The sequence below is a fragment of the Pseudorca crassidens genome, chromosome 15, assembly GCF_039906515.1.
Source record: "Pseudorca crassidens isolate mPseCra1 chromosome 15, mPseCra1.hap1, whole genome shotgun sequence".
Lineage (NCBI taxonomy): Eukaryota > Metazoa > Chordata > Mammalia > Artiodactyla > Delphinidae > Pseudorca > Pseudorca crassidens.
The window spans coordinates 65,893,942-65,917,839 of record NC_090310.1 but is presented as its reverse complement, the minus strand read 5'-3'; the positions used below and the strand labels follow the sequence as shown (position 1 = coordinate 65,917,839).

The 23,898-nt window shown below is 41.7% G+C and overlaps 2 protein-coding genes across 6 annotated transcripts in view; both read left to right on the top strand.

The window, feature by feature from the left end:
- Positions 1-23,898, top strand: part of CPNE1 (copine 1) — a 38,546-nt gene that overhangs the window by 7,437 nt on the left and 7,211 nt on the right. For 4 of the 5 annotated variants that reach the window (XM_067707969.1, XM_067707967.1, XM_067707968.1 and 1 more), the window contains 9 exons: positions 22,035-22,163; positions 22,262-22,441; positions 22,595-22,669; positions 22,768-22,839; positions 22,978-23,058; positions 23,228-23,317; positions 23,439-23,525; positions 23,657-23,743; positions 23,837-23,896. In XM_067707969.1, the coding sequence (XP_067564070.1) occupies positions 22,035-22,163; positions 22,262-22,441; positions 22,595-22,669; positions 22,768-22,839; positions 22,978-23,058; positions 23,228-23,317; positions 23,439-23,525; positions 23,657-23,743; positions 23,837-23,896 (861 nt within the window). Of the gene's footprint in view, positions 1-877; positions 1,019-22,034; positions 22,164-22,261; positions 22,442-22,594; positions 22,670-22,767; positions 22,840-22,977; positions 23,059-23,227; positions 23,318-23,438; positions 23,526-23,656; positions 23,744-23,836; positions 23,897-23,898 lie in introns of those variants that run through there. The other variant, XM_067707970.1, reaches the window with a different exon arrangement.
- On the top strand, positions 898-5,958 carry RBM12 (RNA binding motif protein 12). Its single transcript, XM_067707965.1, has one exon. The coding sequence runs from the start codon at positions 898-900 to the stop codon at positions 3,682-3,684; it is 2,787 nt and encodes a 928-aa protein (XP_067564066.1). The 3' UTR covers positions 3,685-5,958.

The following is a 23,898-nucleotide window of genomic DNA, read 5'->3' as shown; positions in this document are numbered from 1 at the left end:
CCTCCCCTGTGGGATAAACAAGACTTTTTATTAAATGGAGGGCATGAGAATGAGTCTTTGGACCTGGGTTTTAATTAAAATAGCCATGGTGAATGGCACTGTAACCAGGTTCTACTTTTTGGAATGATGACTACAGGTAACTGATATTTTGGCTGTTTTACTCAGTATTTCTTCTGGATACTTAGTATGTATTAACCTTATATGTAATACGTAATTCCATATGTCATTTTCTTTAATAAGTAAAGCTATTTCTTTAATAAATAAAGTGGTTTCATCCTAGGATGAAATATGAAATCAGTTCTCATTTGAGACTTGAATCTGCTTTAGTGTTAAGTATTATTTGAAATTCAGTATTATTCCCGCTTTGTTTCTGTTGTTTTGAGATTAAGCCATATAAAATGATACCAATAATTCTACAAAGTTGTCAAAAGTTTATAAGGAAGATGCTGAGCCAGTTTTAAATATTAACTTTGATACATCCTTTGTATCTTTTCCCCTGTAGATTGTTAAACTTTGTTTCCTGATTTGACTTACACATTTCTTTTAAATCTTATTGAATAATTAGTGGTCTGAATGATGATATAATTGGTGATTTTCTTGTCCTATGGTTGTTTTTTCCTGAAATTTTTGAGTCTTGGGGCTGAACTTCTAAGTGTTTTCAGAATTAATGCCTTTTGGATGTTGAAATTGGGCTTTACATTGTAAATGGCATATAATATTCAGTTTTAGAATATCCAAATTTAAAAAACGACATTGCTCGTGATAGTTTGAGGGAATACTTGAGGGCCTAATACGGTAGATGGTCATTCTTGTAGCTGAAAACTTGGTGTGATAAACAGGAGTCTGACCTGGCCGTTGCCTTTTCTCATCTGCAGGTGTGTGTGGTTTCAGCGCAGCATGGCTGTGGTCATCCGTTTGCAAGGTCTCCCAATTGTGGCGGGGACCATGGACATTCGCCACTTCTTCTCTGGATTGACCATCCCTGATGGGGGCGTGCATATTGTAGGGGGTGAACTGGGTGAGGCTTTCATCGTTTTTGCCACTGATGAAGATGCAAGGCTTGGTATGATGCGCACAGGTGGTACAATTAAAGGGTCAAAAGTAACACTATTGTTGAGTAGTAAAACGGAAATGCAGAATATGATTGAACTGAGTCGTAGGCGTTTTGAAACTGCCAACTTAGATATACCACCAGCAAATGCTAGTAGATCAGGACCTCCACCTAGTTCAGGAATGAGTGGCAGGGTAAACTTGCCTACGACAGTACCCAACTTTAATAATCCCTCACCCAGTGTAGTTACTGCCGCCACTTCTGTTCATGAAAGCAGCAAAAACGTACAGACATTTTCCACAGCCAGCATAGGAACGGCTCCTCCAAATATGGGGGCCTCCTTTGGGAGCCCAACGTTTAGCTCAACCATTCCGAGCACAGCCTCTCCAATGAACACAGTCCCACCTCCACCAATTCCTCCAATCCCAGCGATGCCATCTTTGCCGCCAATGCCGTCCATTCCTCCAATACCAGTTCCTCCCCCGGTACCTACATTGCCTCCTGTGCCTCCTGTGCCCCCAATACCCCCAGTCCCTTCTGTGCCACCCATGACCCCACTGCCACCCATGTCAGGCATGCCACCCTTGAACCCGCCACCTGTGGCACCTCTACCTGCTGGAATGAATGGCTCTGGAGCACCTATGAATCTGAACAATAACCTGAACCCTGTGTTTCTGGGTCCATTGAATCCTGTTAACCCTATCCAGATGAACTCTCAAAGCAGTGTGAAACCACTTCCCATCAACCCTGATGATCTGTATGTCAGTGTGCATGGAATGCCCTTTTCTGCAATGGAAAATGATGTCAGAGATTTTTTCCATGGGCTCCGTGTTGATGCCGTGCATTTGTTGAAAGATCATGTAGGTCGAAATAATGGGAATGGATTGGTTAAGTTTCTCTCCCCTCAAGATACATTTGAAGCTTTGAAGCGAAACAGAATGCTGATGATTCAACGCTATGTGGAAGTTAGTCCTGCCACAGAGAGACAGTGGGTAGCTGCTGGAGGCCATATCACTTTTAAGCAAAGTATAGGACCTTCTGGACAAAACCATCCCCCTCCTCAGGCACTTCCCAGGTCAAAATCGCCCAGTGGGCAGAAAAGGTCAAGGTCAAGATCACCACACGAGGCTGGTTTTTGTGTTTACTTGAAAGGGCTACCCTTTGAAGCAGAAAACAAACATGTCATTGATTTTTTTAAAAAGTTGGATATTGTGGAAGATAGTATTTATATTGCTTATGGACCCAATGGGAAAGCAACGGGTGAAGGCTTCGTAGAGTTCAGGAATGAGGCTGACTATAAGGCTGCTCTTTGTCGTCATAAACAATACATGGGCAATCGCTTTATTCAAGTTCATCCAATTACCAAGAAAGGTATGCTAGAAAAGATAGATATGATTCGAAAAAGATTGCAGAACTTCAGCTATGACCAGAGGGAAATGATGTTAAATCCGGAGGGGGATGTCACCTCTGCCAAAGTCTGTGCGCATATAACAAATATTCCCTTCAGCATTACCAAGATGGATGTTCTCCAATTCCTAGAAGGAATCCCAGTGGATGAAAATGCTGTACATGTTCTTGTTGATAACAATGGGCAAGGTCTAGGACAGGCATTGGTTCAGTTTAAAAATGAAGATGATGCACGTAAGTCTGAACGCTTACACCGTAAAAAACTTAATGGGAGAGAAGCTTTTGTTCATGTAGTCACTCTAGAAGATATGAGAGAGATTGAGAAAAATCCTCCTGCCCAAGGAAAAAAGGGGTTAAAGATGCCTGTGCCAGGTAATCCCGCAGTTCCAGGAATTCCCAGTGTGGGAATGCCCAGTGCGGGAATGCCCAATGCAGGAATGCCCAATACGGGAATGCCTGCTGCAGGAATGCCCGGTGCTGGAATGCCCGGTGTGGGAATACCCAGTGCGGGAATGCCTAGTGCGGGAATGCCTAGTGCAGGAGGTGAAGAGCATGCCTTCTTGACTGTAGGATCTAAGGAGGCCAACAATGGGCCTCCATTTAACTTTCCTGGTAATTTTGGTGGGTCAAATGCCTTTGGACCACCACTCCCTCCTCCAGGATTAGGAGGGGCCTTTGGTGATGCTAGGCCTGGAATGCCTTCAGTTGGAAATAGTGGTTTGCCTGGTCTAGGACTGGATGTTCCAGGTTTTGGAGGTGGACCAAATAATTTAAGTGGACCAGGATTTGGAGGGGGCCCTCAGAATTTTGGAAATGGCCCTGGTAGCTTAGGTGGCCCCCCTGGCTTTGGAAGCGGCCCTCCTGGCCTTGGAAGTGCCCCTGGGCATTTGAGTGGGCCTCCAGCCTTTGGCCCTGGCCCTGGCCCAGGCCCAGGCCCAGTCCATGTTGGTGGTCCTCCTGGCTTTGGATCTAGTTCTGGAAAACCAGGACCAACAGTAATCAAAGTACAGAACATGCCCTTCACTGTGTCTATTGATGAGATTTTAGATTTCTTTTATGGCTATCAAGTGATCCCAGGCTCAGTGTGTTTAAAATACAATGAAAAAGGTATGCCCACAGGTGAAGCTATGGTGGCTTTCGAATCTCGGGATGAAGCCACAGCTGCTGTCATTGACTTAAATGACAGACCTATTGGCTCTAGGAAAGTAAAACTCGTATTAGGGTAGCTGTTCACATCAGTTCTTCATAGGGTAGATATAGTCTTCATAGTGCTGTGATTAATGCATTCAGATTGTTTTCCTAGTGTTTCCAGGTTAGAGCCTGTGGATTGTTTCAATTGCATATAGATTGGTTTCCATAACATAGAGCATTGGTTTACTGTTTACAGAAGACTCACTACCAGGATAAACATTGCTGTATGTTACAGTAAAGCTTTCCGGAGAGAACACAAAAATGATTTTGGCATACTATTAGAGAAACCATTTGTAAAACTCAAATGACCACATAAAGCTTATCCAGGAGTCTAGATTGGTTTTGTTTTATACCATATGGGGTGAAGAAAATAGAAATGTCAATAGAGCTCATTGAGGGTGCTCTTACCAGCTGCTGAAAAATAGAAGCTGGCTACTCTTGGAATTTGGTTTAAAGCTGGACAGATTTGCTTTGTTATAGGGTCAAAGCTTTGTCTAAAGTCCTCATTTTCTTTAAAAATTGAATAAAATCTCTGTGTACAGATTCACTGTATGTACCTTTATTGCTTCTTGAGGGTTCTTGCTGTATAGACAGTCCTTCTGAAGTTGCTGCTTTATTTGCCTAATTGACTCATTTGTAAATGAGCAGAATTGTTTTGTTGATGTTTTTCTAATATAAAACTCCACACTTGGTTTGTGCTATAACCTTGAACTTTGATTTCTAATGTCAGTCACACTTAAAACTGTGTGGAATAAGACGTTTGCCACAAAAATAAAATATGGAGTCCTCTACCTACCAGAGCCTTTTTGGTTTGACCGCCAAGTTTTAGTCAGTTTAAAAATTGTTCATGTTGTTTGGATGGCATCAAAAACCAGAAACCACTTTTAATGGTCATTGTTTAAGATGCCTGATTTGAAGTCTTGCCCAAGATGGACTAATGTTCTGGCAATTTCCTTCTGTCCCAAATTTATGTGAAATTTTGACCTGTAACTAAACAAAAAGGGTGCATTCATAAGAAAGCATTATTATATATAGGTCTTTAAAATTGTAGTTGAAATTGTTAGCAGTAGTGTTAACAGAATAAAAGATCCATAAGCTGGTCCATAGATCAATATATATTTAATCCTGTTAATTGGAGGCTTTTTGGTCTAGTTGTTTGATCAGGAGCCTGGTTACAAAAATTCCTTATACAGAGTACAAGTGCAGCTGCCAGAGGGGAGAGAATTGAGGCTCCTTGCCCTTTCATACTCTGGCATTCAGGACTAAGGCAGGAGGACCACGTGGGTTCTGGTTGGTGAGTGTCCTTGTCACGAAAACATTTGCCTTACAACGTCCTGCTCACTGCCACAAAAGGCTCTACTTATAGTTACTTTTCTTCTTAGTTAAAATGCTCTAAAGATGTGTCACATTATATTATAAACATGGAATGGGAGATTGGTGAGATATCATGAAAAACAAATTTTGTCTTTTACATGGGCCTCTGTCTTGGTTTGAAACATCCCCAACATTTCCTACAAATCAATTTACTTACAAAGGGGTCAGCCTTTTAAAAGAAATATTTTCTATTTAAGAAAAATAGTGCCTTTTGGGTGTTGCAATTCAGTGGAACACTGAAATACAGCGTCGTGTAATTTAGAGTTAAGAGTGGCAACAGTTCATTTGTGTGCTAAGATTTGGAAAGCTTTTTCATCACTACAATCTTAGAGGATTGACAGTATAGGATATTTTGTTTAGGGAAAGGATTATTTAGACTTTCAAAGAAGAAATGGCTGTGTTGTGGGTCTTTTGCTAATTCACGAATACAAATTTGCTTTGACAGATAACTAGGTATTGCCTCCTCAACTAAAAAAGCAATATGATGTTTGTATATGCTGTTCAATTTAAGTTTTCTGTTAAGTAATCATTTCTCATTCCAAAGACAGAGTACAAAAAACTTCAGCGCTGCTTGGGAGTCTTATTTCAACTGCAGATTATTTTCCCCATTGGAAAGCTGACTATTTTCATTTTAGAAAAATGGGTTGTTTGAAGATGAAAGTCTTTTTATCTTTTTTCACAGTTTATTTTGGTTATGTGTTCATACGTTCTTATTAAATATTTCATATACTTTATTGCAACTACTTTGTTATTTCTACGTTTTAGATTAATGCTGAAAAGGAAAACTTGATTTCATTGTTCATCAAATTAAATAAATTAAGAAAATAGTGGTTTGTGTAGAAATTGGAGAGAATTGTGTTTCATATTTGGTTGAATCACAACAGTGCTTCTCTTGTTGTGAAATGTAATTAAATGCTTTGCCCTCTGGTACTTGATTTTTGTGTATCTGAGACTTATTAACATAGTGCTAACTGCTAAGCATACTGTTCATCTTGTTCTGGGCATTGGAGTTTGACTTTTTAAAAAATTCTTGAAAATATGTTCTGTGCAACTATTCATACCTCTCTTACCTGCAAATTTTCTCGTAAGAACTAGGTTTGGGGTGAAAATTTACATTATTTTCTCATTTGCTTTGTATGGTATGAAGGATTTGTAAAGCTTCACTTAAAGTGGTGTGTATTTGTAAACACTATCATGATATTTTCAATCTTATGTGTAAATTTTATTGCCTGTTTTTGGTGACTCTGACATTAATAGAAGAGAAACTTTTCCATTAGGTTTAAACCTTCCTCCCCACCCCCCATTTTTTTGTTTGCTTGGTTTTTTTTTTTTAGCTTAAAGGGTTAGAGAGATCTACAAAATGTATTTTATAAATAAGCAAACTTGTAAACTTTTCCTGAACTTTAGTGAAACAGTTGGTAAGCAAAATTTGGAGGTGTGTTCTGTGTTTCCACTGCAGTTTGGATGTATAATTATTAGTGGCTTTTTTTTTTAATGCAACACTGTTAAGTGAAATGTAGTTTCTAGCTTTGTGCTCCAAGTTGTCAAAGCATTGTTAGTGGAAATTCCATTAGGAAACTTTATTCAGAATTTCAGAGAGGTAACAGTGTAATTAGGTCAGTCTTAACCCACTGGATGAAAATCTAGGACTGTGTATGGAAGTAAGCAAACATACATTTTGGGTGGAAATAGATAAAAATAAGGATGCACGAAAGCCTTAATCAAACTCAAAGTCCCTTTTATTGGATTCCGTCATTGTGTAGAGGTGTGGGTCAAGGTTTAAAAATAAATCCACTCATCAGTTGAAGAACACTTTAAAAATGTGTAAAGAAAATGTAAAATTGCTGCTAGTCAAATCTTCTGGAAAGAATTTCTGGCAGTGATCACTTTTAAAAATTATTTCCCACTCTTGCAAACATTTAAATTGTTTTACTGGCAGTTCTGTAGTAGTCCAAACTTTAGAAACCAAACACAATAAAATAACTCATTGCCAATGTGGCCACAACAGTGCCAGCAAATACTGCCTTGGCTTCATTCAGCAGAGATTTTTGTTTATATAGATAAAGTCTTGAATACTGTTCAATAAACTTGTCACGAAATAAAACAGGCTGATGCTTTTAATGCTTTAACTGTACACGAGTACTTTACTGAGCTATACCATCAGGTATTTGGGGTTTTTTTAAAAACTCCTGAAAATATTTTGTGCCTTTGGAAAGGTGGCTTTGGTGATCTTGGAGGTAACAATTGTTGCTTATCCTTGTCTGCTAATGCTGAAGTGTGGAAAGAAGAGGATACCTGGAACTGCAGGGAGGAATCTTGACTCTAGGTCAAATCTGTGGTATCCACCTTTTCAGACTTAACATGAGTTTTGCTAGCAAGTCACTTTGTTATGTGGACTCAGAAAGAACTGAAAGCCAGATACTCCTTTTCACAAAAGGAGTTTTAAAGGGGGCTGTGAATTGTTTTTTTAAAACTGATTACTTTAGGAAATGGGAAAACAAATTTTCAGAATACATTGTCAGTTGCACATACCTCTAAAGCTTTGTTTTTCTTTTTTGTTTACTTATTTGTTTTTGCATTAGTATGTGAGGTATTTGAGGTGGGGAAGATGGGAGAGGAATCAAAAATATAGCTGCTCTCCGACATTGATGCTCTGGTTTTGTCCTTTCCACATTGGTTCAACTTCTACTGAAAAAATTAGCAAATAAAAAGTTTCTGTAAACTCCGCAGAGTCTCTTTAAAAAAAAAAAAAAATCTGGATTGGACTTGCAGAGAAATTAGTGGGCTGTTCCTTTTAACCAAGACTCTTGAAAAATGTTTGTAACTTTTATCTTTATCATGAAAGTTTTAGCCTGTATTTGAGTTTGAATACCCAATTTGTTTTAGAGAGGTTTAGACTAGACATAATTAATTCCAGGTAGTTGCTGATCTGTTTTTAAAATTACGACAGTTTGACTAAGCATTTGAAAAATCACAGAGTGAAATCGGCTGCCTAAGGATATCCAGAATGGCGTTTACCATCTTAAAAGGGTGGACTATGTGCTAATATGTCTCCGTTTATTGCTCAGGAGTGATGACTCAACTTCTGTAATGCATTGTTGTCTGCTTTCCATTGTTTTACAGCAAGTAATAGTCTTATCAATTTTGTGCATCGCCACCGTTCTCCTTACCCCCCAAAAGTAGAGCTTTTACGGGATATGGTAGAATCCAAACTTATGGCTATCCTTTTTAATTAAAAAAATTGCTTGATATCAGTTTTGTCTTTAGCATAAAATCTTTAGATCACACTGACTTACTGTAAAATGTTCTGGAAAGAGTGTACTCTCGTGGTGGCACAGTTCTCTGATGCTGTAGTGACTTTTCTGGGAAAACTCTTCTGTTCAACAAATAAGCAAGCTCATCTCTTATTGGTGCCTGCTCATGTAAATCTTAATTCTTCACTGTGCTGTTCCTTGGTGCCTTGAGCTATTTTGTGCCAGAGGATCTCACAAGCATCCTAGAATATGGGTCGTTTTCTGGATCAACATAACTAGCAACAAGCAACTAAGGTGGCAGCTGCTTTTCTACATATTGCTCTACTACTGAAGGGGCAAAAAGCCACCTGATGCAAACATTCCAGCCCCAGGGACAGAGGGCAGCACTCTAAAACTCTGAGGACAGGGAAGTAGTGTAGTGCTCATTAACCATATTCCTTGAATTCTGTCAAGAGTCCCAGGAACCTCTCCCCAGCAAAAATGTTGACCATTAGGTCATAGAGACTAAGCAAACACCAGCTGTAGAGAAGTGGTTAAATAGCACAGCAGAGCATTGGAGTTGGCACCCTAGCTGTTCCGGACATCTGGACTGTGATTTCAGTGACTTAATAGTTTCATGTCATTTTTCCTAGTCAACTGATGGCCTGCCATTTCATGTTGAGAGAAGGAGGAGGTGACTATTTGGGGAAAATAGAGCTATGAGAACATAATTAAATATGGACAGAGTTAAAGATGTTGAATAAGCATAACACATCCCAGTATTACAATATAGCAAGCTATGCTATGTTCAAACAGACTGCCCCTTGGTGTTTGATTCCCTCTCTATTTTGATGCTCTCAGTTTTCCCCTTTTACCTGCTTGTATAGTAAGCCTGCTGGTAACCAGCACTATGAGTTTTACTTAGACTGAAGCCCCCTCACTGGTGTCTCTGTAGCCCTAACCTCCTAATTGGGGTGGGGGTGGGTGTGAGTTCACTCACAGCTCTTGATTAGTGAAATAAGATTTGTCACTTACGCGTTTGTGCTACACATCAAATGTAACAACCACATTGTACTGCAAATCACTTGTTAGTCCTCAAAGAGTGGGAACCTCTTAAGAAGGGTAAAGAAGTTCAGCTACTTAAGGGGTCTTAAATGGTACTAACAGGTGCTGTTGCTAATTTCCTCATTTTTCTTTTGTTCCACACTTCCCCACACGTTGGGGCGTCATGTCCTTTATACATAACTCCTTTCTGTAGTGTGGGCCCAGCAGGATCCCTTGGCTATAAATCTGGCTTAAGTGGTGGAAAGACAAATGCACCTCTTACTGAAGTAGATAATGCTGATTACCTTTGCTTCTGTGACCACTGAATTGACAGGTTGGAATTGGAAACATCTGTTAACTCCAAACTTTTAAGACAATTTCACATGGATATACAGCTTAGCCATAGCTGTAACCCATGCTAATTAAATGTTTTGAGTGGTGTTGTGCACCTAGCACTTAACACATTGTGTTGGAAAAGGAAGTTTAAAAAATGTCTGTTCTTCAAGACTTTAAAGTCCTAAATGATGCAAGTAAGTGCTCAGTTGTACTTATACATGTTCAGGGTATACTCATGACTCACAGGAACTAGATAAAGGGTTTCCTGGCCAGCTGCTGAATGGTCAGACAGAAATAAGTGTAATGGAATCCTTAGGTGTAAGCTGAGGGAAGGTGCGATCTCTAACCAGTGTTCTTGGGGACACAATACTGTTAGTTTAGTAAAATGAAATGACTGTGTGAGGGAGCACAGTAGCAGTATCTAAAATTGTGCCTGTCCTGAAAGCTCTTAAAGTTGTCCCATAACAGCATAGCTTGAGGTTCTGGCAGCCTAACTGGTATGACTGAGCTGAATGGTCTACAGAGCAGGTAGGCAGGCAAGGCAAAGGTTGGTTCTAGGGATGTCCTGGCCTAGCAGAGGGACAGAACCTTTTATCTTTTTAATACTCTTTTGACTAGCCGCCAGATAACAAATGCTCTAATACGTTCATAAACAACTCAGAATTAAGTGAATTTCCCCATCAATTTAACCACGTATATGCATAGTTGTCTACCTGAAATTCATTCCTTTGTGGTTTTAGATCAATTTGACACAGAGTTTTAGCTTTTCCGTCTGAGATGTCCACCTTTTGGTTCTTGTTCTTCTAGGCCAACACTGTCCAATAGAATTTTCTCCAATGGAAATGTTCTCATGTGTACTAATATGGTAATTAAATTTTAATAGCTATGTGTGGCTAGTGGCTACTGTATTGAATAGCACAACTGTAGATTCACAGTGCAGCAGCAAATTTCCTCTCCCAGGTCTGATCTTTGGAGATCTTGTTAGGCAGCACTATCCAATAGAAATAAGAATCACTTGACATCATTTAAAATTTTCTAGTAGCCACATTTATAAAAGGTTAAAAGGAACAAGTGAAATTTAAGAATACACTTAATACAACATTGTAAAGCAACTACACTCCAATAAAAATTAAAATATATATATATTTAACCCAGTAGATCTTAAATGTTACAGTTTCAGCTTATACTCAATATAAGATTATTGAGCTATTTTACATTTTTGTTTTTGTACTAAGTTTTCAAAATTCAGTGTATATTTTACAGCACATTGTGATTCGAACTAAGCGTTATTTCAAGTACTCAATAGCTGCATGTGGTTAGGGGCTACCCTTTTGGACAGCACAGATTTAGAATATTAAAAAAGTTATTCACTGCCATTTCTCTCCTAGTTTTGCTGCCTCTTTCAGCTGTTTCTTCACTTTTGAGTATTCAAATTTTGTTGCATTCCTCCTAACCTTTACCCCTCCTGTTGTGTTTGCAGGTTAGTTTTGCTTTTGAGAATTTGCCTCAGTTACCTTTTTTATGGGCCACACTGGAGGTTAACTAGGTGACAGTTTTATATTGTAACATTACTAATCCTGCACTAGAAGCAGCCACAGAAGTAGAATCTCTCCCCTCCACTCTGTACGCCATCCACAATGGCAAGTGGGCAAGTCATTGTGTGTCTGTAACGTAGCGTCTTTATTTTTGAAATCCTCTCTCTTTAATTTCTCAGCTTCCCTAACATAATGAATTCTGAAGATCAACCCATCTTAAGATTTCCCATGTATCCCAAGTAAATTTATTCCAGTGAGGGGGCTTGCGTTATCAGCAGTAGGTTGGTTTCCTTTCCAGGGGCTCTGGTCTGCTGCTTTTGTTCATTAACTCAACACCTTTTGTGCCATTGGTCACACTGCACACTGGAGATGCACAAGTTCTTGTTGATGCCCTTGCCCTGGAGATGGTAAGGAAGGTGGTCCAGTACTGTTGTCTTAGACACTCTGCAGGCTATAGAGAGGCAGGTGTCTCATTTAAAGAACATAGATTAAATATATAGATTCCACCAGGGCAGGATGAGGGCAAAGGTGGCTGCCCAGTAGGTGTTCTTTGAAAATTTTGGTAGAAGTCACATTTTCTACTTTATTTGCTGTATTCGTGCTTGTTATTTGAAGTTTATTCCTTGGATTCCTTTGCCTTGGCAGACAAATAGGGAGAATGTGTGGTGGGTGCAGAATTATTTTTGATCTGTGTGCAAGATTAGTATAGATCATGGGAAGAGGCCACATGAGCCTCACTGCTCTTTTAGTGGCCAAGTGGACTTCAGATTGAACTGGATTACACAAGGTGTGAGCTGTTGGTAAAATGGATGGAAATGACATCCTTAGGGAAGCGAGTTGTGGTTCATCCAAGTTACTGTGTGTCCCAGGGCTAGTTATTTCCTTTCTCTGTCTTTAGTAGTAATGGGATTAATTAACAAAATGGAGTTAAATTAGATAATCTCATTATATTCAGTTTTAAATTTCTGTGATTCTGTGAACCCAGCTATTTCATTTCTTTCTGGAAATCTGTAGTTAATTTGAACCTTAAAAGAGAGGCCAGTGGAACTAAAAGTTTTGATCTGGCTACTGCTTGTGATAGCAGTTCCACACTTAAGCTTGAGAACTTCATTAGGAGAGAAAAGAGGGAAGGGTCTTCATTTCCCTTTTTGGAGGCTGTTCCTTTCCTGCCATTTAGGTCCTCTGGAGCAGGTAGACCGAGGCATTCCTCCTGGGTGTCTCGTCAGCCAACAAGTAGATGATACCATACAGTAAAAGGATCCGTTTATGAGCACTGAAGAGAGGAGCAGTTAACACATGTAGGGCACTTAAACTGGGTCAGGCAGGGGGCACTTTCCATGGTTAGCCCCATTTAATTCTCAAAATAATCCTCTAAAGTTGACACTATTATTATCCCCACTTTACAGATGGAGAAATCCAGGCAAAGAGAAGCAAAACAACTTGCCCAAAGTCTCATTGATAAGGGGTGAACAGAGATTATTCAGTCATCATCTGTCTGCATGACTCTAGAGGCAGAGCGCCTCCTTTCCTCGTTGTTTCCTTCCTCTCCCTGACTTTTGTGGGGGAGATATGGGAGGCCAGTGGCAGCACTCTTCTGTCATGGGTCCCGAGCTGGCTGGGGAAGGGGCTCCAGTCTTGTGCCAATGCTCCAAATGCTTATTTTGAAGTAAGAAGGTGGCGGCTTTGTTGAAGCACATTCAAAGTCACGAGGGGAAAAATGTCCACTCAGATACAGTTCTATCTTGGTGGAAGGCCATGTGTTCCTTCTTGGTTTGCTTCCTTTCCCATATCTAATTCTCTCCTCAAGCTAGCTTCCCTTTGGAGAGTTGCACACAGGTTGGATTTGTCCATTTTTTGGATAAGTCTTTTTGGGCCGTTGGAGCTGGATCAGTGGCTTCCAAACTTTTTTGACCATTGTAGAATACAGCAGGATGGGAAACCCTGTGACCATTTACTGTACCGTTATTTTCCCACTTTCCACTTTTTGTGTGAACATGCACATTTTAAGCTTTCTAATATTGCCAAATGCTGCGTGGCAGCCAGACTTCCTAGTATTATATGGATCTAAACCAAATTATTGCTTAAGATTTTCATTTATAAACACGTTAGTAGCTCTTAGTCAGATGTATGAATAAAGAATGTGTAGTTTTGTAGTAAGGATTTGCATATTGGATTCAGTTCGTGATCTAAGAGGACTGTCCTTGAGGCTGCTGATTTAATTTTGGGGAATTCCTGAGTTATAGAGGGAGAGGCAGGGGTAGAAATACTTTGTCCAGCTTCATCATGTCCCTTGAGGCAGAGAGGGAAAAGAAGAGTGGTGGTGATGGGTGTAGTTTGTCTTTTTCAATCTTATGAGAAAAGAGTACTCCGTTGGGTGGTGTTCTCCCATTGGGAACTTATGGAGAATTTCCTGTTGGGTTTTCAAGATTTGATCCAGCATCTCAGCTGCTCCAGTGTGCCAAGGTAGGCAACAGGAGTGAGAGCGTGGCTTTGGTTTGTGAATGAGTGATCCTGCCATACAGATGGGTGCGCTGTTCCTCCTCACAGCCTGGAAATGGGGTTGAAGTCTGGTGCCTTGCCTTGTTAGGCTTTTGGGAATGGAGGAAGGCAGTGTAACTCCTGAACGTGAACGACTGAAGAGTTTCAGCTCAGTTGGCACTGAATTGGATCCAACTAGATCCAGGAGGAAAGATCTGTTCTTGGATTTATAAGAGCCAAGATAGAATCTCCCGAGGCAGGAGAGGGGAAGCCGAAGAAAACGAAGGGTGAGTTACTGCCTATTGGCAGTGAGATTCCCTATCAACAGTCACGTGCTAGTCGGGCAAAGGGAAGCCCTGATTTTTAGCATTTGCCCAATTTCTGTGGTTTAAAACTTAACGAGGCCACCTGCTTACAAATTCCTTTACAATTCTCTCTTGCAAACTGTACAAGCCTGCTCTGGCATGCTGCTGCAAGCCTCCCTCAGGTGTTTTGAATTCCCATTCTGTGCTCAGGTCTGTTCTGTGTGACATAGGAGATGCTGAAGCAGCGTCTTTTCTAAAGAACCTTGTTATTTCATTGACAGGAGCTAGAAACATTGACAGGGTACAATTGTGGTGCGGCTTGAGTATAGCAGTCCAGAATGAGAAGTTGTTGAGTGCTGGAAAGATCATGAAAAGGGGAGCATATGAGAGCTAGGCTTGAAGGATAATAATAGCTAACACTTACTGGTGATAATAGTATCAGACTCTGTACTAAGCATCTTGCATACATTGTTTATGTCAATCTTCAGAAATAGATAATATCCCTTACTTTACACCTGAGTAAAAATTTTGCCCAAATTACAGAGATAGGACATCATTCTGGTGGGTGTGTAATAGTATCTCATTGTGGCTAGAAAGGAGTAAAGCCAGTACTTGGAGCCTGGTTACTTCACTGCAGAACTCATACTCTTGCCCACTATATCAGATTGCTATTAAATATAAGAAGGGAGGTTATTTCAGTAGAGAAGGGTGTTAACTACAGTCTAAAGTCTTAAGACTAGGTGGGAGTCAGAATAAGCGTTCTGGTCCTCATTTTACTTAACGATGTATGTCTCCGTAACCAAATCACTTCTTCCCTCTCTGCCTTGAATTGAGGAACTTGGATAAGATGATCACTCAGTTCCTTTTAATTTCTGACATTTTGTGAATTTTAAGTTATAAAAATGAGAGTGTGTATAGCTTCTTTAAGGAATACTGGAGAAAGTGCCCTGCCAGGGTACGAGGCTTGGGAAGCACTAAGGTTGGCTGGCGATGGGGGTAAGCAGAGGAAAGCGGTCTACAAGGGCGAGTGAAGGGAATGAGACTCCAAGTGGTAGAAAGCAAAAGCAGGAAAGGTTGGTGCTGAATACTCAGTTGTTTCCATTTGCACTTTCCCAGATGGAAAGGTGTGGATTGTGGGTGCAAACAGAGATAACAAGCTGGCTTTTGTATTGAATATTCCTGGAAAGCTCACTTCTCCCTTGATGGCTTCTGCAGCAGGCCAGGGCTACATTTGGGTTATTTCTGAGAATCCTTGGATTATCACTCCTTTCTTTTAGCATTAGTTCAGCAGTTATTTATAAAGCACCTGCTATGTATGAGTCACTGGAATGGAAATAAGACAGATCTGGTCCATCCCCTATTGAATTTATATAATCTGGTAGGGAAATAGATAATAAGCAAGTAAGTTACACATTTTGATAGGTTTATGAGAAGCTGGGTTTTGTTGGTTTGGAATCAGGGAAGATCTCTGATTTCAATATGGAAAAGAGATCGGCAGGGACTGAGAGTGGAAATGGGGAGACCAGAAGGAGACTATTACAGACATCCAGGCAAGATACGCTGATTCAGAAGAGAGTGCACAAAGACCTGGCGAGTATTAGCCAGATGTCTCTTACAAAAATAAATGAAAAAAATTTCTGAGACTCCTTTTATTGAGTCACTTAAATGTAATATTCAATAAACTGTAAAGCTCCAGTCCTATAAAGGATGCTGACAATCCCATGAGATTAATGAGACTAGATGAAAGGTAAATGAGGCTGATGTAACGTATGTACCTGTTAAAGGGATAGGGGACAGAAGAGTGACATGAACTAGTTTTAATTACAGAAGATTTCCAAACAGAGGTAGGTTTGGAGGTAAATTTTAAAGGAGATAAACAGGATTTAGGAGATACTAATAATCTCATGCATTAGATGATTTAAAGGGAATATGACTCAAAGGATAGAAAACTGCACATTATAAAGATTTGCTTATAAGAGTCACTAATTCCAATGAGAAAGTAGAAGTCAGATTTGTGAAAAAACAAAACTGTAGTTATCCAGGAAGCTCTGACCTCTCAGAATGAAATCTAGCCCCGTGTGCTCCTGGGGCATATGTGGGCCCACAGCATTCTGGTTGGGGTTTTAGTCTGGGCAGAGAAGAAACTGAAAAAAGATAGAATAGGACCAGCTGTGGAGAAAGTGGTAGAAATGGTAACAGACTAGAAAAGAATAGTCTATTAGAAATAGAGGCTTAGCACAGGAGGAAGCTCCTGACCCTCTGCATGTATTTGGCCCCCACCAAAAGCATCTCTTTCTGGGATCTTTCAGAAGTTATGGAGTGAGGGGAAGGGCAGCAGTTCCAGTTGTTGCCTGTAATCTTACCACCACAGTTAATTACTGCTAATGCTCTCATAGTTCACAACTTTTTTTTTTTTTTGGCCGTGCTGCGCGGTATGTGGGATCAGCGATCAAACCCGTGCCCCCTGCAGTGGAAGCTCGGAGTCTTAATCACTGGACCACCAGGGAAGGCCCACAACAAAGTCTTTATCAGGGATAAACCTGTAGCCCTCCATTTAAATTTTTCCCCAACATTTTATTATGAAAACTTTCAACATAAGAAAAGTTGAAAAAATGATACAGTGAATTCCCATGTATCCACCATTTAGATTCTACAGTTTATATTTTCCTATATTTGTTTTACCACATCTATCCATTCAGCACACCATTTTAATTTTCGGTGCATTTCATAGAAGTTGCGAGCATCAGCACACTTCACCCATAAATATTTCCGTATGCCTTATCCTGAGCTGAATATTTGTTTATGGGTTTGGGGTAGGGGTTGATAAAATTTACATGCAGTAGGATGTATATACCTTAAGTGTACCATTGGATGAAAATGACAAATTCACCTATGACTCACATTCCTACCTAGGTAAAGGACTTTCACATTCTCCCTAGAGTTCTCTTCTGCCTCTTCGCAGTTAATACCTCCCCCTCCCCTGGGGGACAGGGGAAGAACAACCACTATTCTGATTTTTTTCACTATAGATTAGTTTTGCCTGTCATAAAACTTTATAAAGTGTAACTATGCATTTTATGCTTCAGGTTCATCCATGTTGCAGATATTAATAGTTTGTTTCTTCTTTTGCTGAGTAGTTTTGTATTACATATACAAACATTATGGTTTGTTTATCCATTCTCATATTGATGGACAACTGGGCTGTTTCAGATTTTTGGCTATTATGAATAAAGCTGCCATGAACATTCATGTACAAATCTTTTTGTGAACATAATGTTTTTATTTATTTTGGATAAAAATCTAGAGTGTAATTGCTCTTGGGCTAGATATACGTTTGGTTTTCTAATAAGCTGCCAGACCGTCAAAATGGTACATTTAGTGCCTTCACTAACAACGTATGAGAATTCCACATCCTTGCTAACATTTGGTATTGTCAGTTTTTTACTTTTAGCCATTGTGATGGGTATGTAGTAGTATCTCATTGTGGTTTTAATTTGTATTTCGTTGATAACTAGTGCTATTGATCACTTCCTTTGATTATTTCCAATTCATATGTTTTCCTTTATGAAGTATCAGATCAATTTTTTGCCCATTTTTTAATTGACTATCATTTAACATTGAATTCTAGGAGTCCTGCATTGTAGAAGAGTACAACTTCTGCATTACTGCTGGACATTAGTTCAAATGGAAAAGGCATGAAGGTTTGAGTTGAGCAGAAGCACATTTACCATTTATTCAGTAAATGGTTATGAGTACCAACTAAGCATTAGTATTAGGGATACAGAAATAATACCTAGCCCCAGTTCCAAGGAGCCAAGATTATGAGGGTAGACAGACAAAAGTAAAAATTCTGATGTAGTGGTTTCACCATTAAGTCACTAAATATTTACTGAGTACCTACTATAGGATAGGTACTGTTGTAGGTATTGTACATATAGAGGTAGGCGAACCAGACATAGTTCCTACTCTAATACAGCTTATTTGTTTTCTGGAGTGTATGTGGGGGAAGACAGTGCAGAGCCCCTGAGATGGGGAATGAGATTGATGTTGCGTGTATGTGGATCAGAAATGAAACCTGGCTGGAACGTACTTGCATGACTAGATGATTAGTTAGGTGATGGTCAGATCTTGCAGGGCTTTGTAGACCATGGTAAGAACTTTGGATTTTATTTTGAGTGTTTTGGGAAGCCATTCCAGAGTTTTAAGCAGAGAAGCGGCATGAGCTGGTTTCTGTTTGGCTAATAAACGCTGTGAGTGTGTATGTGTGTGTCCGCGCGCATGCACGTGCATGTGCAAACACACATACAGAAAAACTGGTGAAGAAACCACTGCAGTCATCCAGAGGAGAGATAAATCCAACCTGGGGAAGGTGGGCAAAACTTCATATAAGAATAATGTCACAGCATAACCATGGATGACAAGGCATTTGCTAGGCAGAAAAGTCAGAGGTATCAGCGTGTGTTGTGTCTGTGTGTTTGAGAAACGAGAAATAGCTTTGGATGACTAGTTGGGTGGATGGTGGAACGGCAGGAGGTAAAACAGTCTAAGAAGGGCTTTGAAGGTTGAATTACAGGTGCAGGGTCATCGTATTAGACAATTACTTAGTTCTGTATAGATGGGCCCTCTGGAGTTGTGCCACAAGGTGGCCATGCTAGGGAGTTAGGCTTTGAAACTAAGGGCCATGAGCAGCTACTATACAGGGCTTCTAGTTAGAGATTTTCTGGAAGCTGGCGTCAGGGATGACTAGGTAAGGCACTGGTATGGATGAAAAACCAGGGAGGAGGCAAGAAACAATGGGGCCTGAAGTTAGGTAGAAGTTGTTGAAGTGAAGGTATAGAGGCTTTGGGGTTAGAATGAATTGTCATGAGGACATGAGGTGTGGATTAGGGCAAAAAGCTAACGAGTGCCTTTAAAAAATACAAAACAAACAGTATAAAATATTGAAACAATACAGAAGTGTATAAGAGTGTGTAAAATTCTCACCTTTATTCCATTCCTCTGAGGTGTACCTAAAAGTTGCATTTATTTGGTGTGTCTTCCATTTTTTGTGTGTATTTATTTTGTATATGTATTTAAATCTATTGTATATACACATACAATTGAAGTTTAAAATGGGGTTATAGTCTTCTTACCATTTTTTTGGAACTTTATTTTTTCATATGATACCAGTATACTTCTGCCTTAATTGTTTATTTACCCGCTACTTGGCATTCCATTGACTAAGTACCGTAATTTACTTAGTCACCACCTAATTGGTAGACCTTTAAGTGGTCTCAGGTTTTTTACTGTTCTGAGCAACGGTGAAATGATCATTCTTCTTTATTTGTCTCTGTACTATGCAAACACTGCCTGAGAGAATGTGTGAGGTGAGAAGCATGGAGTCGGATTATGACGGGGGAAGTTGTGGTTCTGTTCCCTCAGGAGTATGTATTGTGCTCTGGATCTGTCCTTGGGGAACCTCCAAAGCAGTGATCAGGCTGGTCAGAAGTCTAAAAGCCACATTCTAGTGGCAATATTCAAAAGAACTGGGGCTATTTCTCCAGATTTTAGCTTGCAGTTCACTGCTTCCAGGTATCAGATGGTTCTCAGAGGGAGACGGAATAAGGCTTTCTTGTGGAATTTTAGATGGGAAGAAATAGGAATAATGCGTAGAAGTGAGAATTCAACAGACTTGGGTTAGTTTGGGTAGGACTTTATGGAGCAGGACTTTCTGATGATTGGATTATAAGAGTGGTGGGTTTTCCATCATTGGGTGCATTCAAGCAGAGACTGAGGTGCTATGGAGGGGACAGTATGTGAAGCAAGTTGAACTCTAAGAATCATTCCAATTTTGGTTGATAACAGCATTCAAGACAGAGACCATGAGGCACTAAGATGGGAATAGCACTAACTGGGCAGGGTTGGGAGAGGGATTGACTGAGGGTCAGTTTAGGGGAGGTTGAGGCTGGAGGCGTCCTGGGGTATAGTGCTGGGAAACCTGGAATGCTGAGTGAAGCTGGGTGAGAGATCTGACTTCGTCTGCACTCTTGGTACAGATGGTCGCAGGCGTATCGGTCGGGGGGACATAGGGTTAGTGAGGAGTCTGAGGATAACTGTTATGGTGACTTAGGAGGCGGGGTTTATATGGGAGTCATGGTGATCCATGCAAGAAGGTAGTGTTTCTAGCAAAAGGAATGGATGGAGAACCTTGGTGCTGTTTGATTGCCAGTCAGTTTGGAGATGGCTAAGCTGGGAGCAGAGACTGGAGATGGCCTTTTGGATTTCATGCAGCAAATATTTATTAGGTGCTTGAGACAGAGCAGTGAATAGAACAGACAGATATCCCTTCCCTCATGGAGGTTACATTCTAGTGGGGAAGACAAATTACATAAATATATATAGTATATTAGACAGTGATAAATGCTAAATAGAAAAAACAGGAAATGGGTATGTGATGTATCAGTGGTAGTAGGGTTGAAATTTTAGAGTGGCCAGAAAAGGAGAAACTTTTCCTTCAAACTGGAGATTATTTTTTTTTAAATTTATTTTGGGCTGCGTTGGGTCTTCGTTGCTGCGCGCGGGCTTTCTCTCTAGTTGCGTCGAGCGGGGGCTACTCTTTGTTGCGGTGCGGGGGCTTCTCACTGCAGTGGCTTCTCTTGTTTCAGGGCACAGGCTCTAGGAGCACAGGCTTCAGTAGTTGTGGCTCGCAGGCTCTAGAGTTGCAGGCCCAGTAGTTGTGGCGCACGGGCTTAGTTGCTCCACGGTGTGTGGGATATTCCCAGACCAGGGCTCGAACCCGTGTCCCCTGCATTGGCAGGCAGATTCTTAACCACTGTGCCACCAGGGAAGCCCAAGAAGATGATTTTGAATAGAGACCTAGAGAGAATGTGAGGAACAGCAAGCCGTGTGGGTTATATGAGGGAAGAAAATTCTAGGCATTGAGGTAGAAACAAGCATATTTGAGGAATGACAAGCAGACCTGTGTTGCCAGAATGGAGTGAGCAAGAAGGTGTTAGGAGATCAAGTTAGAGAGATCTAGATCTTTCAAAACCTTGTAGGCCAATGCAGAGTTTGGATTTTTTCTAAGCAATGGGAAATCATTATTGGGTTTGGGTAGAGGTATGACATGACCTATGTTTTAACAGGATCACCCTGGTTGCTGTATTGAGAGTAGCCTGTTGGTGTGAGGATGAGGGAGTAGAGGTGAGGATGGCATAGGATAAGGGAGACCTGTAAAAAGAGGGTAATGCAGTAAGCCTGGTGAGAGATGATGATGGCTTGGACTAGGTAGTGCAAATAGTGAGGAGTTGGGGCTTCCCTGGTGGCGCAGTGGTTGAGACTCTGCCTGCTGATGCAGGGGACACGGGTTCGTGCCCCGGTCCGGGAAGATCCCACATGCCGCGGAGCGGCTGCGCCCGTGAGCCATGGCCGCTGAGCCTGCGCGTCCGGAGCCTGTGCTCCGCAACGGGAGAGGCCACAACAGTGAGAGGCCCGCATACTGCAAAAAAAAAAAATAGGAGTTGGACCTGAACAGCTGATTATAGGCTAGGAGAATCCGTGTGGGGGATCATAACTCTGCCTCAAGGTGTAGGGCCCCAGGGTTAGTGGGAAATCATTGGAGGAAGAGACTTTGGGGAGCAGAATCTAGATCATGGCTGTATTGGGGGCAATATTGGGCTTGGAACTTGGATTAGGGTCTGGTCTGGGGCCAGTAAAGGCATCAGAGTGAGATTCATTGGTCTGTGAGAAGATCAGGGTTGGAGTCTGGGTCTGGGGAATATTATTAGGATTGGGACCAGTTTTGGGCTGAGGACTAGTTTGGGGTCAAAGTTGTTGTTGGAGGCCAGTACACTTTTTCTGCATCTTCTCATCATATTCTTCTTGGACCAGGGTTGGTTGTAACCACCATCTCCCATCCCATTGAGCTTACACAGGGGGATTGGAGGAATATGGAAGCTATAGGGCCTTCTCTTCCTTGGGTGTCATGGGGGTAGACACAGGCTCAGCCCTGCCTGGTTGAAGCCAGCTGACTTTACAAGTTGGGACCTACAGTCAGGGAGGGGTGAGGAAGGTGCTTGATTCAGGTCTTTTTTCCCCCCAGATGGCCCACTGCGTGACCTTGGTTCAGCTGTCCATTTCATGTGACCACCTCATTGACAAGGACATCAGCTCCAAGTCTGACCCACTCTGCGTCCTTTTACAGGATGTGGGAGGGGGCAAATGGGCTGAGGTAAGAAGGACTATGGGGGATAAAGTTGTGGAGGGAGGCTAGGACTCTTTTGGGTTGGAAGGTGCATGACTGTGATGCTTATTGGCTTCTGCCCACAGCTTGGCCGGACTGAGCGAATACGGAACTGTTCGAGCCCTGAGTTCTCCAAGACTCTGCAGCTTGAGTACCACTTTGAAACAGTCCAAAAGCTCCGATTTGGCATCTATGACATAGACAACAAGACGCCTGAGCTGGGGGATGATGACTTCCTAGGAGGGGCTGAGTGTTCCCTAGGACAGGTATGCAGAGCCAGGGATTAGAATCCTTCAGACACAGGTTAAGTAAGAGCACTGTCAGATAAACCAGACTGCTTGGAACTTGGAGGTTGGGGTCAAACAGGACCTAGCCTTGTCTGAGACCTTGGTACCCCACCCACCCCTGCTCTGCCCCAGATTGTGTCCAGTCGGATACTAACTCTACCCTTGATGCTGAAGCCTGGAAAACCTGCTGGGCGAGGGACCATCACAGTAAGGAGGAACTCTGCTGGGGTTTGTGGGTGGTTGTGTACTTATATCCATGAGGAATTCATGAGATGGTACAGTCTCCTGCTTCTTCCCCTACCTAGGTCTCAGCTCAGGAGCTAAAGGATAGTCGTGTAGTGACCATGGAGGTGGAGGCCAGAAACCTAGATAAGAAGGTGTGTGTGGAAGGAGGTCTTGGGAGTTCAAGAATTAAGCGGACAGGGATGGTGTGTTGGAAGGGGAAGGGTGGGAAGGTCTTTCATAGTGGTTGTCAGGTGCCTGAGTCTAAACTGTGGTCTCTGTGATATTGACAGGACTTCCTGGGAAAATCGGATCCGTTCTTGGAGTTTTTCCATCAGGGTGATGGGAAATGGCACCTGGCATACAGATCTGAGGTGTGAGACCCCTGGGATTGGGTATGATGGGGTAGGAGAGAATCTCCTGGGGCTTGTGATTACCAGGGTTTGGAGCACAGGGCTAAAGAGTCTGCATATGGGTAAGAAGAATGGCAGCTCCCCACATGCCAACGCAGAGCTCACTAGAGGCCTTGCCCTCCACCTTCAGGTCATCAAGAACAACCTGAACCCTACTTGGAAGCGCTTCTCTGTTCCCCTTCAACATTTCTGTGGGGGAGACCCCAACACACCCATCCAGGTGAGGAGCTTGCCTCCTGAGTGGACTGAGCAGGGGCAGAGAGCCTGGGGAGGGATTTATTCTCACCTGCCACTTGCCTCCTGGTCTTTATATACACACACACACACACCTTCCCTCCTAGGTGCGATGCTCAGATTATGACAGTGATGGTTCACATGACCTCATTGGTACCTTCCACACCAGCTTGGCCCAGCTGCAAGCAGTCCCAGTGAGTGCTGGCTCAGGGGTATTGAGGTGGGCCTAGGGGCTACAGCTCCAGGAAGAGAGGGAGGGCAGGGCAGCTCCAATCCTAGCTAATGCTCTAGAAGTTTCCTACTCTAATTTTTCTTTCCTTACCAGGCTGAGTTTGAATGCATCCACCTTGAGAAACAGCAGAAAAAGAAAAGCTACAAGAACTCTGGAACTATCTGTGTCAAGATTTGTCAGGTGAGACAATAGCCCATGTGACCCAGTCTCTGACTTCTAAGCTCCGTGACCCCAACCCCTTCACTCCAGCTATGACCATGGTTTCATCTACAGGTAGAAACAGAATATTCATTCTTGGACTATGTGATGGGAGGCTGTCAAATCAACTTCACTGT

Excerpts from the sequence above, each read along its gene's own strand:
- RBM12 (XM_067707965.1), top strand. The coding sequence starts at position 898 with ATGGCTGTGGTCATCCGTTTGCAAGGTCTCCCAATTGTGGCGGGGACC.